The sequence below is a fragment of the Copadichromis virginalis genome, linkage group LG12, assembly GCF_057382275.1.
Source record: "Copadichromis virginalis isolate Kocher_CV1m ecotype Utaka linkage group LG12, C_Virginalis_male_GT1.1, whole genome shotgun sequence".
NCBI classification, from domain to species: Eukaryota; Metazoa; Chordata; class Actinopteri; order Cichliformes; family Cichlidae; genus Copadichromis; species Copadichromis virginalis.
Genome location: NC_140629.1, coordinates 29,573,302 through 29,589,173, shown reverse-complemented (window position 1 = coordinate 29,589,173; position 15,872 = coordinate 29,573,302). Strand labels below are relative to the sequence as shown.

The 15,872-nt window shown below is 37.4% G+C and overlaps 1 protein-coding gene across 7 annotated transcripts in view; it reads right to left on the bottom strand.

Annotated features, from left to right (window-relative positions):
• slc23a2 (solute carrier family 23 member 2) overlaps nt 1-15,872 on the bottom strand; it is a 37,903-nt gene that overhangs the window by 13,838 nt on the left and 8,193 nt on the right. For 2 of the 7 annotated variants that reach the window (XM_085475902.1, XM_085475901.1), the window contains exons 2-6: nt 8,221-8,269; nt 5,381-5,595; nt 2,770-2,868; nt 1,285-1,401; nt 187-344 (exon numbers count right to left, since the gene is read on the bottom strand). In XM_085475902.1, coding sequence (XP_085332028.1) covers nt 187-344; nt 1,285-1,401; nt 2,770-2,868; nt 5,381-5,595; nt 8,221-8,269 — 638 coding nt within the window. The remainder of the gene's footprint in view (nt 1-186; nt 345-1,284; nt 1,402-2,769; nt 2,869-5,380; nt 5,596-8,220; nt 8,270-15,872) is intronic. The other 5 variants (XM_085475904.1, XM_085475903.1, XM_085475908.1 and 2 more) reach the window with 3 other exon arrangements.

Sequence of the window (15,872 nt, the reverse complement as noted above, 5' to 3'; positions counted from 1 at the left end):
ACTACACGTAAAAGATAAATAAAGCTTGTATGTAGTAGTGCGTATCTTTGTGGATGCAAATTGGACTAATCTGCAGCTCTAAATTAAAAAGATGTAATTCATTTACTCAGTTCATGTAACGCCTAAACACACTCACAGTTACTCAGGGATGAGAGACAGCGGGGGAAGAGAGGTGTGTGTGCATACCTGCAGCCCAGTGTGGTCTGTAGCAGGGTAGTGATCCCCACACAGAAGAAGATGGTCCCTATGAGCTGACTGGTTGCCCACTGATCAAAGCCGACGCACATCGCCTCAGAGAGGAGGAACGGCACCGCAATGGTTCCACTGAAACATGTCAAGTAGTGCTGGAAAGACAAGATGGCAGAAGGTCGTTCCTGTTTTTTTCCACCATCTACTATAGAAATTTAGTCCACCCCCTTCCCAAAAGCCCCCGATAACAAAGCACAAATGTTTCGTTTTATAATTTGGATCCTCACCATCATTCCTTTAGGCTCATAAGTGGAAAATATAATGGGAAGTCTTTGACCCTCAAATGAAACTATCTGCATTGTTTATATGGTTACCATATTCCCAGAACAGATTAGTCTATTTCCCCATTTATAATCAGGGTACCAGTCATCCAGTTCTCTACTACGGGAGTGGACAATCCAGTTCCGCTCCCACCTTGCTCCACCTGGAAATTCCCAAATCTAAAGAAAAGCCTGTTTAGCCTGTTTACCTGTGCAAACCACAAAGAAGTCTCAGGTGAACTGAACAGTTAATTTAATATTTGCATTTATGCATCAGCTAACCATTCTTAACAGGCAGATTATTAAACTGATTTATATTCTGAGCACAGTTGGATTAAGAGGACAGAAGGAAAAAAAATAGACGTCACTGACATAAAACATAGCTTAAAAAGCATCTGCCACACCCTTATCATAGAGTGTGTATTTGACATTCTCAGTCCATATTAACCTCCTAAGACCCAAACTCTTCCACAGCATGCATTTTTAATTTCTCTTTGATAGTTGGGCTGATTGGGTCCTCATGAATGTAAAAACAAAGAATTACCAGATTTTTTTTTTTTACTTAATTTTTGTTTCTAAGAAAAATGAGAGCCACATATGAGGATATTCATTTAGAATTTTGATAGAACAGTAGCAGTATAATGTCCTCGTAAGTGGATATCAGGCCCCTGTACAGCAAAATTGAGTACTTTGGTCTAAATAACCCAAAATGTGATGTCCACACATGTGGACGCAGGGTCCTAGGAGGTTAAAACAATTTAATGTGTAGGTTTACCTGTAATCCCAAGAGCACACAGAGATACCAGGGTGGGGTGTCTTCAATGGTGTAGATCATATCCGACCTCCTTGCATCAATACTGTCTGTACTGTCCAATGTCTCAGACATTGAGCTCTACACACATAATGAAACACAAACAGTATTATTATCATTTTAATCCACTTCCCTTTGCATCAGTGCATGTACTTTACATAGGATGTACAGGAAAATAGCTGCCACATGTTGTGTTAGTGCAAGAGAAATGTGTCAGAGCAGATCTGAGGAGAGCTCTGTTAAATGTCTCAGACAGAGCTCTACACAGACAATGAAACACAAAGAAACTGTATCCTGTTAATCTACACTTCTCTTTACATGCATGCTATATGACATGTACTGGAAAATAATGTTACGTCAGTGGAACATGTCTGAGCCGATCTGTGGAATTTTATGAATGGAAAAATACCAGAGGTAAATTTCTGTCTTACAGAAAAGTGCAGTGTCATGGTGACATTGAGAGCAGAGAACCACAGAGGAAGATAAGGAGTCATTCTGATGAGTTGGTCTTTTCTACTAAATATCTCATCAGCATCTTTCTGTACTACAATGAGGTTAAAGTTTTTATGTAAACAAAAATAAACCAGGAAAACAGAACAACAAAACATAATTTTTCTAACTTCTACTTTGGAGATTAGAATTGAAAACAACAGCATGTTTACAGCAGAAGTTTATACTATAAATAGTGAATCACATGAAAGGGTTTTACTTATAATGATATGGCTTTTGTTTTCAGGGAAAACCCATGAATGGATACTTATCATAATTACAGGTTTTAAGCTTCATGATTGCCACTTACTGTTAAAAAAAAATGGAGGTCATAGCTCACTTTGGCTTGTTTTTATAAACAATGTAAGACATGGGTATACATTCCCTGATCTACATCCTGTAGCTACGGCATCAGTGCAAATTCAGCCTTTTATGGGAAGAACATTTTAGAGAAATAAAAACTTCTTTAAGATTTGCATACCCCTTTTCAATAACATTTAAGGTCAGCATTTTTAGAATAGATAAAAACTTTGCTTACTTATTTTTGTTGTCTCAAAACAAAAGGTGAAAAGCATCTATTAAAACTTACTGGATGTGATTTTTAAAGAAACAAAGCAAACTTTGCTACACATCACAGAGACATCACTAGGTCTTTAGACCAGTGGAGCATTGAGGGCTGTTTGCTTTATTAAATCAGTCTTTGATAACAATCTCAAGTATGTAGGTGAAAGATGAGTTGGGGGGAAAAAAGGAAATCACTGAAATTGTTTTGCTGAGCGCTGCTAACAAAAAAAAAAAAAAAAAAAAAAAAAAACCCACAGAGTCAACAAAAGCACTTTATGAGTACGCTTTTTGAGTCATTGTGCCAAAATAGTGAATTGGCTCTTTCAAAAACATCCTTTAAGATGACTACAAAAACTCATGAGGAATTCACTTTGACGGTTTTTACTCCTAAGTTACCTTTTCGCCTCCTTGATTATCTTTAGTGTAGATGGCCATCAGCTCTGTGTTCTCAGTGTCCTGGTCACCACTGGCGCCGCTGACTCCATTTACCACCACCTAAACAAATACAAAGAGTTTCACGTCAACATTTTACTATCCCAATTTGCCAGAGCATGCAGGAAAAAACAAAAATCACAGTTTCTCAAAAGCAGGTTTGGCGCAATGCTCATACCTTTCGCTTTCAATGTAGGTTTTGTCAGCGTGCCAACATGCAAGCTGAAGCAATGTCAATATTTGTGTGTGTGCGCCAGTCTATATGTTACGCAGTGTGGAAGGCCGGATGCACTTATGTCCCCTGGACATGGACATGTGCTTCCTACAGTATGCAAACTTGTAACCATTCAAACAAATTTCAATAATTGAATATGCATTTGAGGTTTATGTACGAGAGTGCGGCTTTGCTGCATTTGTCACAGCATTTAGTTTAAGAACAATCAGCAACGAGGAGGAGAGAAAGCAGTAGTTTGCATAGTCAGGAGTGTATGCAAATGTGCCCACCAAACCCAGAGTTTTTACTCTACAGTCCTCACATGCAAACATATGGCATGCATAGGCCTCCAGATTAAACTCTGAGCGGTGGAGTGGATATTGAAGGTTATCAGGGAAACATGTCAGATCACCAGGACAATTAAATGCACACAAAATGTCAGGCTCATGTTTTATTTCCCTTTGTGTTCCACTGAACAGCTTCAGTAAATGCCTCCAGAGAAAATTCTTTTAAAGAGGGAACAAAGCTTATCTAAGTTTCTAACAGGAAACCAGCTGGCTCCATGGTCACCCTCAAAGCTCTATGGGAGGATTTATCGTAGTTTATACCTTGCTTAACCTGAGTCACCTGATTATTTAAACATTTAAGGGTATTAAGAAGCCACATGAAAATTAATTTCATGTTTTCCCCCCTCTTTTAGGACATGAAAGGATGTTTGCTAGCACTATTTAAATCTTCACCAGTTCCTGAAGGAAATTTCAGGTTCTTTTTTGTGTGTTTTTTGTTTTGTTTTTAATTTTTTCATTATATGGAAATATTCTGGAGAAGTGCCAAATTAGAGTTGCTTTAGGGGAAAAAAGATTCTGCTAATACAACTAAGACTTTTTCTAAAATGAAAAAGTACCTTATTCAATGTGAACACTTTTAGACTGTATGGAAACAATATGGATATTGTTAACTGTAAACAGTCATTTTATATTGCATGTAGGACAGGCTGGGTTCATTTTTAACTCGTGCTGTATGTGAAACTTAATCTGCAAAGCTGTGCAAATAATGGAGAGCACATGGGGTTTCTTACAAGTTACAAATTATTTTACTTATATTTATATCTTATGTAATTTTATGATTTAGTTCCAATGTACAGCACTTTACGTCAGCTGTGGTTGTTTTAAAGTGCTTTATAAATAAAGATGATGATAATTATAAATAGTCAGTCCTTCTGTTACCTGGGGCCTTGTTATGGGACCAACATGCTAACATATAGGTAGTCCAAATGTCTCTCTCCTCTCCAGTCTTAAGACGCCTCAAGGGGATCTTGGCCAGTCCCCAGACCTCATGACCTGATCCCTGCGCATGTCGAGGATCTACCCTGGTCCAAAACCAGATACAGGTGGTAACTCTATAATAAACCTTACTGTGAGAAGTGGCCATAAGAAAATCATTTGTAATTTTCACTAATAAAAGTTGGTCATATTTAAGATGAAGCATTAATTAACGGTAGGTGTTCTTTAAGTAGTCTAGAAGAAACAGGGTCTAAAAGACAGTGTATGTGCAAGTATTCATCTCAAGGCAAAAGTTCATACTTCATACTATTCTAAACGCTCTGATTTCGACAGTTTCGTTCTCTTGGCTGTGCAGGATTAGCAACTGCAGATATCTGGAAGATGGTTATCTCTGCTGCACAGACCTGACTGAGCACAACAGTCCACACTCTCCTAATTGTAAGGGGCAGTCAATCAGTTGGCTTAGTGTTAAAGAATCCCAAATGGCTTTTATTAAGGGCTTCAGTAAGATAGAGTGTAAGATAAATAAGAATTATTTTAATCTTTGAATCATGCAACGCAATTCTAGTAGACCAAAAATATAAACTTAAAAGGAGCATAATAGCTTCTCTTGTCAGCACAGAACATGGGCAAATCTCCTGCAAGAAGTAAAACACGTATGAAAAAGAATCTCTTAAAACATGTTTTAATTTAATGGAGCTATAAGAATTAACAAGCATATTTGTGTGGAGGAAATCAGATTTGATAAATGTCTCTGTTGTGATTTTGCCCACTGACCTACATAAGGCAGCGGCCTGGTGCCAAGAGGACAAACAGAGGAAACGGATGGAAAAAGTATTGGCTGCAGCATGCATTAAGTGACCATGAAGTAAGAGGTTCGTGTGCGACTGTCTGCTCCAACACATTCCAGGCAAAAAGCAATGCCAAATATGATTGCGTGAGTCAGAAAAGAGTAATGTGAGGAGATGTAGGACAATCCCAACTATGTGCAAACCCCTGTCTTTGTCTTCATTATACAAGCATGCTTTAGGTGTGGCTGTGGTCTCTGTGGGAACATTTTATTTATGGTTGTATGTACCGGAATTGGGTAGAAATTTGCCCCATGTTTGCACTCCTCTTCATATTTTCCTGCTTCACTGCTGCTGTCCATCGATTTGGAGGTGGTGTTCTTCCCCACGCCCATGCTTGTGTCTTCGTCTTCTTTCTCGTTCTCTGTTACTCCTTGGTCTTGTTGTGGTGTGGTTTCAGATGAATCCTTCAGGGTGATTACATCGTCTAGGAGTGCCTCTTCTGCTTAGAAAATGAGACAGATAAGGAGGGATTAATATTTGATTTATTTACAAGGGCAACATTCCTGTGATAAAATCAGGGCACTGCAGGGGATGATGGGTCAAAATTTCTGGTGGAATATATTAAATTCTCAGACTTTGTTTTTTTTTATTCTTAGTGTGATTCACAATAATAAAGCAACAGCATAAACAATTAAATTGAACTGTTCATTAAGGGATCATGAGCCATTGTTCAATACATATTTAACTAGCTAAGATATTGCTTTTTCACTTCAAGATCTGCATTATTGATACCTGGTGTCTTTTGAAGAACCAAGACAAAGTTAAGAAGTTTTGTAAAAGCACAAGAAATAATTATGACATAGTTCTAATTAAGTAAGATCCGCTTATTGGAGCTATATAATCTGTTTACATCCTGATAGAGAGTTCACAGAAGATTTGGGAAGTGAAAACTACTCACAGGTCTAGAAATCAGCATGTAACTGTTCACATGCAACTTTATGCCACTACTACATTTATGGATTTTGAAAGTAATTCCAGGTCCAAAGCTACTTTTTAAAAATCCAGAAGACACAAATATTACTCCTTTTGAACTTTGTGGATCTAACAGAAAGTTTATCAGTGTGATTGGTTTTCTGTCTAGTTGACAGAATATTTTTTTCCTACAATTCACTTTGTTTTGTTTTTTTTGCTTGCTTTTACATTCATATGTGAAAAGTTAACCAAGTCTTGATTATATAATACCTTAATGTTTTGTTAGTCAAACAAAAACAACCCAAGAAACACCGCTCTGGTCATTATACAGATCATTTTTCACTATATTAAGAAAACGGTCATCTTAATCTGCCTTAATCAAAACAGCCTGCACAAATTATCAATAACCAGATAACTTGTGAACTAACAAGGGATACATGTCAATCAGTAATCCATGCTGCAAACAGGTCTTTGACAAACAAAAAAAGGCACAAAGAGGAGAGCCCATTAAAAGAAAAATAGTATTTGATAACAACAGGAACAAAGATCACTGTGCGATGATGCAGGAGGCAGAAAGAGAAGGAGTTTTAGCAGGCATGGTGCATAAGACGTACTATTTTTTTTAAATCAATGTCATTTCTGTTTTGATCTCTTTTTGTTTATGCCTAAACTGGTTTACAAATTTAAACTGTGCCTTTTGTGGTCAACTGACACATCCCTAGAGGATAAAATGCTGCGAGTATTTTACATGTGACCTATCATCCAAAAGCCAGGTGTTCATGTATTCACATGTCCCTGGTGTGGTGCTCCTGCCTGTGTAGAATTTTAATTAATATGCATGAACTGTCTTGTTGTGACAATAACGCACGCAAACATATAGAAATTACATAAATGTCCCAGATGTACACAGATGTAAGCATAGGTTTCCAATGTGATAAACTAGAAACAAACTCCAGATGCATATTTACACGTCTAAATAACTGAACAAAAATAATAATAGTGACGTTCATTAGGACAGCTGTATTAATGAGCACACGGACAAATTCTCACTGAGTGAAAACTGCTGTATACATCTGATAAATACTCTGATAAATGATTGCCAATGCAGGAAGTGAAGATCTCCACACAGGAAAGAAAATATAACCACCAGCACTTTTTGTAAGTGTGGTTTATGTCACCAGTTGTTATTTTTGTAGTTTGTTACAGCTTTTTAAACTTCAGTGAAGTGATATTGCATGACTGCAGCTGTATTTGTCACTGTTAAGGAGGAGAGACATGCTATAATTACTAGAAACCAAAGGTTTTTTTTATGGCTTGGTTGATCCCTCTAACTGCACTTTTAAAGAAACCAGTCCTCGCTGACATCTGTCACAAGCTAAGGTATACGTGTCGCTTAATCAAGAATGTTTGACTAGACCTTTCATCCTTTTCCACGGCCTTTATCCCCACTTTCTACACAAAATATGTTTAATAGACTCTTCAGTACCACTTTGGTCTCAAAAATGATGGCTGGAAAGCAAATTTTCATTGAACTTGTACTTTTCCATCTCATCGCTATCTAGAAGACAGTACTACTGGCATGAGCATCCTGGTGACTGCCTTTTGTATATTTCTAAATGGCTACACTCGGAAAAGAAAACCTCAAATTTGTATTTTGCATATGTTAAGATTTTCAAAGACATTTTAATATCAAGTACCACATTATTTTTTTAAAGTTAAATCATTTCTGATCACTAGATCTTGACTGGAGTATGAACTAAAACAATTATTTTGATGCATTTCCCGTTTGCTCGTTACTGAATGATCTGGAATTCTAATACGTTTTAACAGCTCTGCAGGAGTATCATGGTACGGAAAGATGCAGACACTCATATTGTGATACTGGTCTCAGTTTACTGAAGCCAGATATAGTTTTCCAACCATTTGCTCTACGAAAAACTACATGCTTACATTTTTAATCTTTAAACTGTTATCAAATGTCAGCAGCTGTCCACGTTGCTTGCGAATCCCATTTTTGTTGCGGCTCATCGTCTGTGTTGGATTTTGTTGCATTTTTCAGTTTTTGACATTTTCAACCTAAAGCCCTCCCAAAATATCCTCTCCCACCCAGTCATATTCCTGCTTGCAGTGTAAGATGTTGGGATAGTTGTAATACCTAGATGACACATCCCATCACTCCTGCCAAGCTGGGCGGTTGGGAGCATCTGTGTGGAAGGAGCAAGAGAAGGGGAAAGGAGGAGGCAGTATAAGAGAGGACGTGAGGGGAGGGGGGGGGGGGGGGAGAAGAGGGGGAGGAAGCACAGAGAGACACAAAAGGGTCAAGGATAAGGAGGAGGAGGGAGGTGAGACATAAGTTAATTTGACAGATAGCATTTAATCACAAGCAAGAGTTATTACCGTGTGACTGATGTGCCGATTGTAATTCAGACTCTCAGCTGAAACATGGTTTCAGGAAGGCGGCAAGAGCTGTAGAGTATTGCAAGCCTTCTGGCTCTTCAACAAGTGCATGTCTTAAGCACCTTAAATTGGTCTTATGAGAAAAGTGAGGGCCCAGCTGAACTTTAAAGACACTTTAAGCACACTCATAATTGCATGTAAAAGCCATCTCAAACTAGTCAGACAAGTTTTAAAGAGTTAGGACCAGATTGTAATTTAAATTGTAGAACAAAAATCTCTATCGCCTCTGCTAAATGACTCAAAAAGATCTAAGTCGTACAGAGACAATAAGGCAAGTAATTCTGTTATTCTTATAGGTAATAACTGAAAGACAATATCACCAAATGTGGCAGCACTCCTCATTCTTCTTGGCATGTTGATTTTCATTTCAGAGTCATCAATTTTTAACCAGGGGCTTAGATTTCATTAATGGTGGGCATTTGTTATTGTGGAGGCCTTCTACTTAAACACTTGAATCGCACTTGAAATTATGGATGGATATCAATTTGTTTCTGATACTGAGGCCATTTTTAACTCCGCTTATAAGTCTAATTATCTATTAATTACCTTATTCCTGTGAAAACAAAGAAAGGTTTCCATTGTGAATAAAACAGTTTTATACGAGTGAGCACAGAATAGAAACACTACAGGAGAGAAATAAAAATAAATAAATCTTACATGTGAGTCAAGTGTTCCCATCAGGAGCTTGAAGTAATTGTTTTGCATCATACAACCATTTGTCACCATTATCAGTTCCTTTTATCACTGCCAATCTTTGAGGCATATGATGATGGATTCGATCATTTGCTTCTTAATTTTTACCTCTACTTTAGGCTGTGACTTAACATGACAGGAAGGCTCAACAATAAACTTCGCAAAAGCAATTCATTCAGCTCCTTTAACACTCTTTACCCTGCAGCTCTGCCTTTATTTTTTCTCTTGCTAATTATTACCAAGTTTAAATCTTCACTAGACACTTACACTCAATTATTTATCAACATTTTGTTAGGTAAACCCGTTCAACTGTTTGTTATCAAATATCTAATCCACCAATCACATTACAGCAACTCATTGCATTTAGGCATGTACACGTCGTCAAGACGACTTGCTGAAGTTTAGAATGAACATCACAATGGTGAGTTGCATAAGTGGTTTTGGACGTTGCACGCTTGTTCGTGCCAGACAGGCTGATCTTAATATTTCAGAAACTGACAAGCTAACGGGATTTTCCCCACATAATCATACCTAAAGTTTACAGAGATTTTTTGAAAAATGGGCTAGAATACTCATTGGCTCAAAACAGAACATATGTCTAATGAAGAGTGTTTTTCCTGTATCAGCATCAGCCTTCCAAGGGGAGACTACTCAAGTAAGCATAATCAATAAGGCAGTGATTCTCATATCTGTGCATTTTCCTGCCATGTGATAAGCAAAGTGTTCCATTAAATCATTTTACTAAAAGCTACTAGTGATTTTGTTTGGCTCTGTTTAAAATCTGTGGGCAAGACAAATTTCCTCTATGCAAAATATTAGCTCAGTGTTATCACAGAAATCCCTGCCATAACTACAAAAATAAGAACATCATACTAAACCACTGTCCCTTAATATTGTCACATGATGAGTTATTAATCTAAGCAATGAATACTACATACAACACAAGAAATGATGGCACTTAATTAAGCTCAGTGCTGCCTAGCCTATGACTCTCTCAGTGCTGTGAATCATCTCTGAGATGTGGAATAGAATAGAAAGTATCCCAGTAGCCTGTCTGCCGGTGATGATCGGAAATCTGTGTCGTTCCCTCATCCCACCCCCACCACAAAAACATGGGGAACTGGAGCGAGAGAGGAGAGAACTGAAACTGAGTATATGCCATTACACAACAAAATCAAAATCTGCAGTTTTATAATCATGAAATGTCACATTATGTAAAAGCAAACATAACAGGACAAAAACAGGGAAAGTATTCATGTTTGTAAGAGAGACGATATTAGAGAGATGGGAAAGCAGCGAAGAAAGAGTGAGACAAGAGGGAACAAAGACAACTGTTGTGGTTATTTTAAATCATCCCAAAATACACAAGCTGCTGGACATTTGAAGGATCTATAACCATGGTAACTCGATCTGCAGATCCGCTGCAGGCCTGTGCCATGTTGTTTGTTTCCACACCAGATGTTTGTGTTGGCGCTTTCATCTCCAATTTATGTGACAGCATGCACATGTGTATGAGGACCATCCCCTCCAGATGTTAATCTGGGGCTCAAAGTCTAGACGACATTATGCCTGCTGCAGGACTGCATAGTTCAGTTCAGTCTTTAGTTCAGCAGCAAGCACTAAACTAATGCTTAAAACTGCTGCTTTTACAATTACAGTTTAAAGTAGCAACCCCTTTTCCTAAAAATACCAACTGAATAAACTTCATAGAAAAGCATGACTTCAGATGTTTGAAACACAAAAAAAACAAACAAAAAAACAAACATAAGACTTTAATTGAACTATTACAGACTGGCAAAGGTTTTCAAATAATATTCATCCAATTAAAAAAAAAAAAAAAAAAAAAAAAAAAAAAAAAATGTATACAGATTTCCAACACGGTCCAGTCAATCTGAGTCAGTCTGTGCTGTTGAGTGCAGCTCATTTGCAACGAGCCGATTGCTTACCTGTGTTATTTGGCACTTAAATTGCAGTCCTGCAACAATTACTATTTAGGGATTTATTTTTTTTTAAAATCTGACTCTGAAAGTAGTTTATATGAACTTGCCTAATGTGAATTCTCCTGCAAGTGGTTGCAGACTTGTTCCTGTCTTTGAAACAACCATTTAGAAGGAAACAAGATTTCAAGTTCACCGCAATCCACTTTCCCCCAGCATAAAAAAAAAATAAAAAATTAAATACAATTAAAAAAAAAAAAAAAAAATGTACCAATGTAAACTCTCTAGCTCATTAAAGGAGACACCTTTTATTTTTTTCCTGTGATCCTATTACGCAATATCGGCCAGTCTTTTACTTTTTATTGTCATTTCCTTCCGTGAGCACTGGTGGGTTGAAGGACAACAGTAGCACTGTACTTCTGTTATTTTTTTGTGTATTCTAATCCATGTCTGGGGAGGTGCTAATGAAAACAAGAGTTATATCTCCTCAAAGCTGATCGTATTTTCTCCTAATGAAACAATGAAGCTAAAGAAGCCTTCTCTGAAAAACTATTAAAAAAAGAAAAGAAAAACAAGCAATGATCGCATATTCCCATCTGCATTTTGTTGTCAGAGTCTTGTTACTTAACATCTTGTAACTACTTCAGTAGGTTTTGTTTTTAAAATGCATTACATACTGGAGGAAGCTATCAGAATCAGAGAAAACAAAACCACAGGAGGTGCACAGTAGAAAAAATTTCCACAACTGTAAGACAGCCAGCAGACATAATAAGGACTGTAACTGGAAACTACTATTCATTGCCCAATGGGATTGGGAAAAAACAAATGTGAATAAATGGAATTAATAGAATTAAGTCCTGTATTTGAGAATGTGGAAGTTAAATTTAAGAAACTCTTTTTTGCTTTAATCTATAAAAATATGATCTATTAAATGTAAATGCTGTTTGTCTGGTTTTGTAATCTTCCTGCAATGTGAAGCGCAAGAACGTCTTTTGTAGTTGTCATGTTATCATGAATCCAAAGTTTCACAATGCAAAATGTACAGTCATGTACAACGCTGCAAAGCTCCACCGTTTCTCAAGCTTAATAAAGAAAAAAAAAAAGTCATTATCATGTCAAACTTAAGCTGCTGTGAAAGTATCTGGTACCAGGAAAAATAAAGCTGCAAAAAATTTTAAAGTGAAGAAAATGAAGTTTAAGTTCAAAGTCTTTCTGACTTGGTAAATGGACTGGTTCTTGTATAGCCCTTTGCTACTCAAGCACCCAGAGCGCTTTAGTTTTTAGGTCTTTTACACACTTAAAAACTCACCTCTACTCATCAGAACTGGATACTTACAAGTTCCTTCCATTAAAAAAAAATATATATATATTTTCATGCTTTATTATTTAAAGTTAGTTATGTATATGAAGATAAAGAACAGGGGACTACTTTCATTTGTATATACAACTGTGCCTCACTTGTCCAGCGGATAAAATTTATAATGAACATGCATTTGTATCTTTTTATAACACAGTAAAGGAAGTGCGTGTCAACTTGAATAATGCCATCTTAAGTTTACCTGTCTTGTCCATGCTTTGCATATGTATGAGACGCATGGAGCAGAGTGTACAAGAGTGAGTACACGGGGACCGTGAGTCTTTAGATGTCATGTGTTGCTACAAATCTAGTTTCCTTATCAACAGGTCTGACAAGCAGAGCTTAACTGTATGATTGTAGAGGCTCCATTGTAGCTTTATTATTTTGTTAAACAACAACAGGTTTTATATTGAAGAGGCTATGATGTAGAACCATCTTAGCTACATTTGTGCTGTTTGCCTAAGTTGCCCTGCAATGTTGAAAAGATCATGGCAGATGGTAGTAGTAGGCAAAAGTGTGCAGGAGGAAATAACAATTAAAGTTGGGCAATATGTAAAAATATTCCAACCGACAATCGTCAGTCCAATAACCGACGATAGTCGATATATTCGAAAATGTGCAGACTTTTTGATGGCCGGAGCAATATAATCATGCATGGACTGATTTGAGCATTTAGAACACAGAAGAAGTCCAAACAAGGATGAACTAATTGCCAAATTGCACACTGGAGGAGAAGGTGCAGACAGAAATGGACTGATACCTCAGCGAGGAGGTCGTAGATGGAGAAGATGATACACTGGCTTTGTGGAAAATGCATGAAGAACGTTTCCCACTGATGTCACACATGGCACGGAAATATCTGTGTATACCAGCCACAAGCACACCTTCAGAACGCGTCTTCAACACCGCTGGTAATATTGTTAACCACCTCCACACACTGCTAAAACCTGATAAACATGCGGATTTTCCTGTCAAAGAATTTATAAAACTTTGTTTGGAGGGAATATTTTACCTTCTTTTGTTTGTTTCAGTATTAATATAGCTACTTTCTGAATCATTCATTCATTCATTCATTCATTCGAGATGCACCAAATCACACAAAAGACTTAACTTTACGCCTGAGGTTTTTTTTTAATGTTCGCTGGAAGAGACATTTTTTTATTTTTAACTTTTTTGTTGACTGGTCGAGTGTGTAAGATAGATAAACAGAGGCTGAACAGAGGCTACTGCCATTCTTTCTTTACATTATGAGTTTGAGTGAATCATAATTTCTTATTTTAACCTGAAATTTTATAAAAAGATGGATTTAGCTTCCAAGCATTGGAGACCAATGCCTGAACACCCAAATAGGTCCCATTTAAAATTCCATGTATAGTACAAATTCTTTTGCTTGAAATGCCTAACCCTAATTGCTACAGTGCATTTCTAAAGCAAAAATGCTCCAGCAAAGGTTTGATTACTGGTTTTGTTCACCACATGTTCTAGAGCGTTCACTACTTACAAAATATGCACGCATATGGTCATGAGGCAATGAGGTGCCAGGCAAAACCTTACATGACAGGGTACACGTGAACAGTTCTGATTTCACTATGAGGGAGGGGGTGAGGACTGCAAAGAGACTGCAGCAAGTTAACCAGAGTTTAGTAGACACAGAGATCCCTCAACAGTAGAGTAACAAGGACAACATGGCTGTAAATACTCCAAAACTGATCAACATAAACAGTGCGTTTAATAAGCAGGTTTGACTGATGATCAGAGTTTGATGAGTCACAAAATTGGAAAAAAACCCTCAACTGACAACCACAAAAATTAACACATGATGAAAGGTAAGTGTTACAAAGGTAAGTGTTTCAAACAAAACCATTTCAGGTTTCGTTTGAAACCTGGACCTGTTTGCTGGTTCAGGAAGCGCAGTGAGCTTACCTTTTTACTTTTATCTCTTGGTGCGACAGGGGAGCAGGGCATTTCATGCTACACCAGCATGGCTCTTCAGCTGTTAACACTCGCCTCATCAGACCTCAAGTTACCCAGAGGCTGCTGGGATACTTCCTGTCATATAGATGACTCGCTCTTTTTGTGTGTTGTATGTAGTTTTGTGGGTTTTTTCTGGTCTAAAATATGATTACCTCTTCTTTTTTCCTCTATTCAAGCAGATAGTAACCTCACGGAGAACACCACTATTTCAAGTTGCTGTAAACTTTCAGCTGATGAGGAAGTGAGAAAAAAAAAAGGAAAAAAAGTGTTTCTAATTTCCCTGTTCATGAGAATTGTAAGGGAAGTGGGTTAATTTGGATTCACCAGTTAAAAACAAACCAACAAGCAGGACAGACAATAACATTTAGATCAGGAGATGTTCCCCATTTAATTGCATTTTCATCCTGTTCTCAAAGCATCACCTACACCCACACAGCATGCCACCAGCAGCATATGAACAGATTTGTTACTGTAACAGTACACTTTGCTTATAGGTCATTCCACCTCCTACAGCCTTAGGCATTTTTCCCACCAAGCCCTGCAGCGATTAAAAACTAAATGCATCCCTTGTTGCTTAAAAGGTGATGCAATCCTTTAAGTCTACTTGAGCCAGAGTCTTGCTGGACCTCACAGTAGGACAACCAGTTTCACCTGCTCATAACAGTAGGGACCAATTACCTTAGTTTGGCCAACTGTACAGTTTCATAATCAGCTTTGAAAAAATAAATAAAAATGCATGACCTGGGTTTTTACAGAAAGTTATACAATTTCAATAAAAGTGGGTCATCGCAAAGAAAATGTAACTGAAGTTCATTACAACACTTTACAACAACAACAAAAAAAAGATGAAAAAAAACTGGCTGTGGCCTGACACATTTAAAAATGTGCAAATCTGGGTTATGAATTAGCAGGTGGGTGCAGTCTGCATAGGTTGGATAATGAGGTCAAACTCATTTTCATTGTCTGCAAAATGTATAAATATTGGAGAAAAAAAATTCAGCTGTATGTAAAGACACAGCACCAAACCCAAAGAACGCTTACAATCATTCTGTAATCAAATATAAACACAAATTGTCACAGGGCTGCTTTTGTACAACATGAACTTTTTCACAATTCGTATAATTCGTGGAGGATGTCAACTCAATTGACGGGCACAGAGTGCTTTTAATCTTTTGAGATATATTTTTTTTATGCTCCATGTGAGAGTAGTACTCTTCCTGCAAACGGGAACCCTCTGAGTGATGCAAGTGCACAGCCATCTGTACAGTCTACATCTAAGCACACTGTTGACACATCAGCAGCCAGCATATTTTTAAATTTCCGTGTGAACATCAGCTGTGAAAGCAACGGTTGGAGCTAAAAATAGAAGTAAATAAATAAATAAATAAA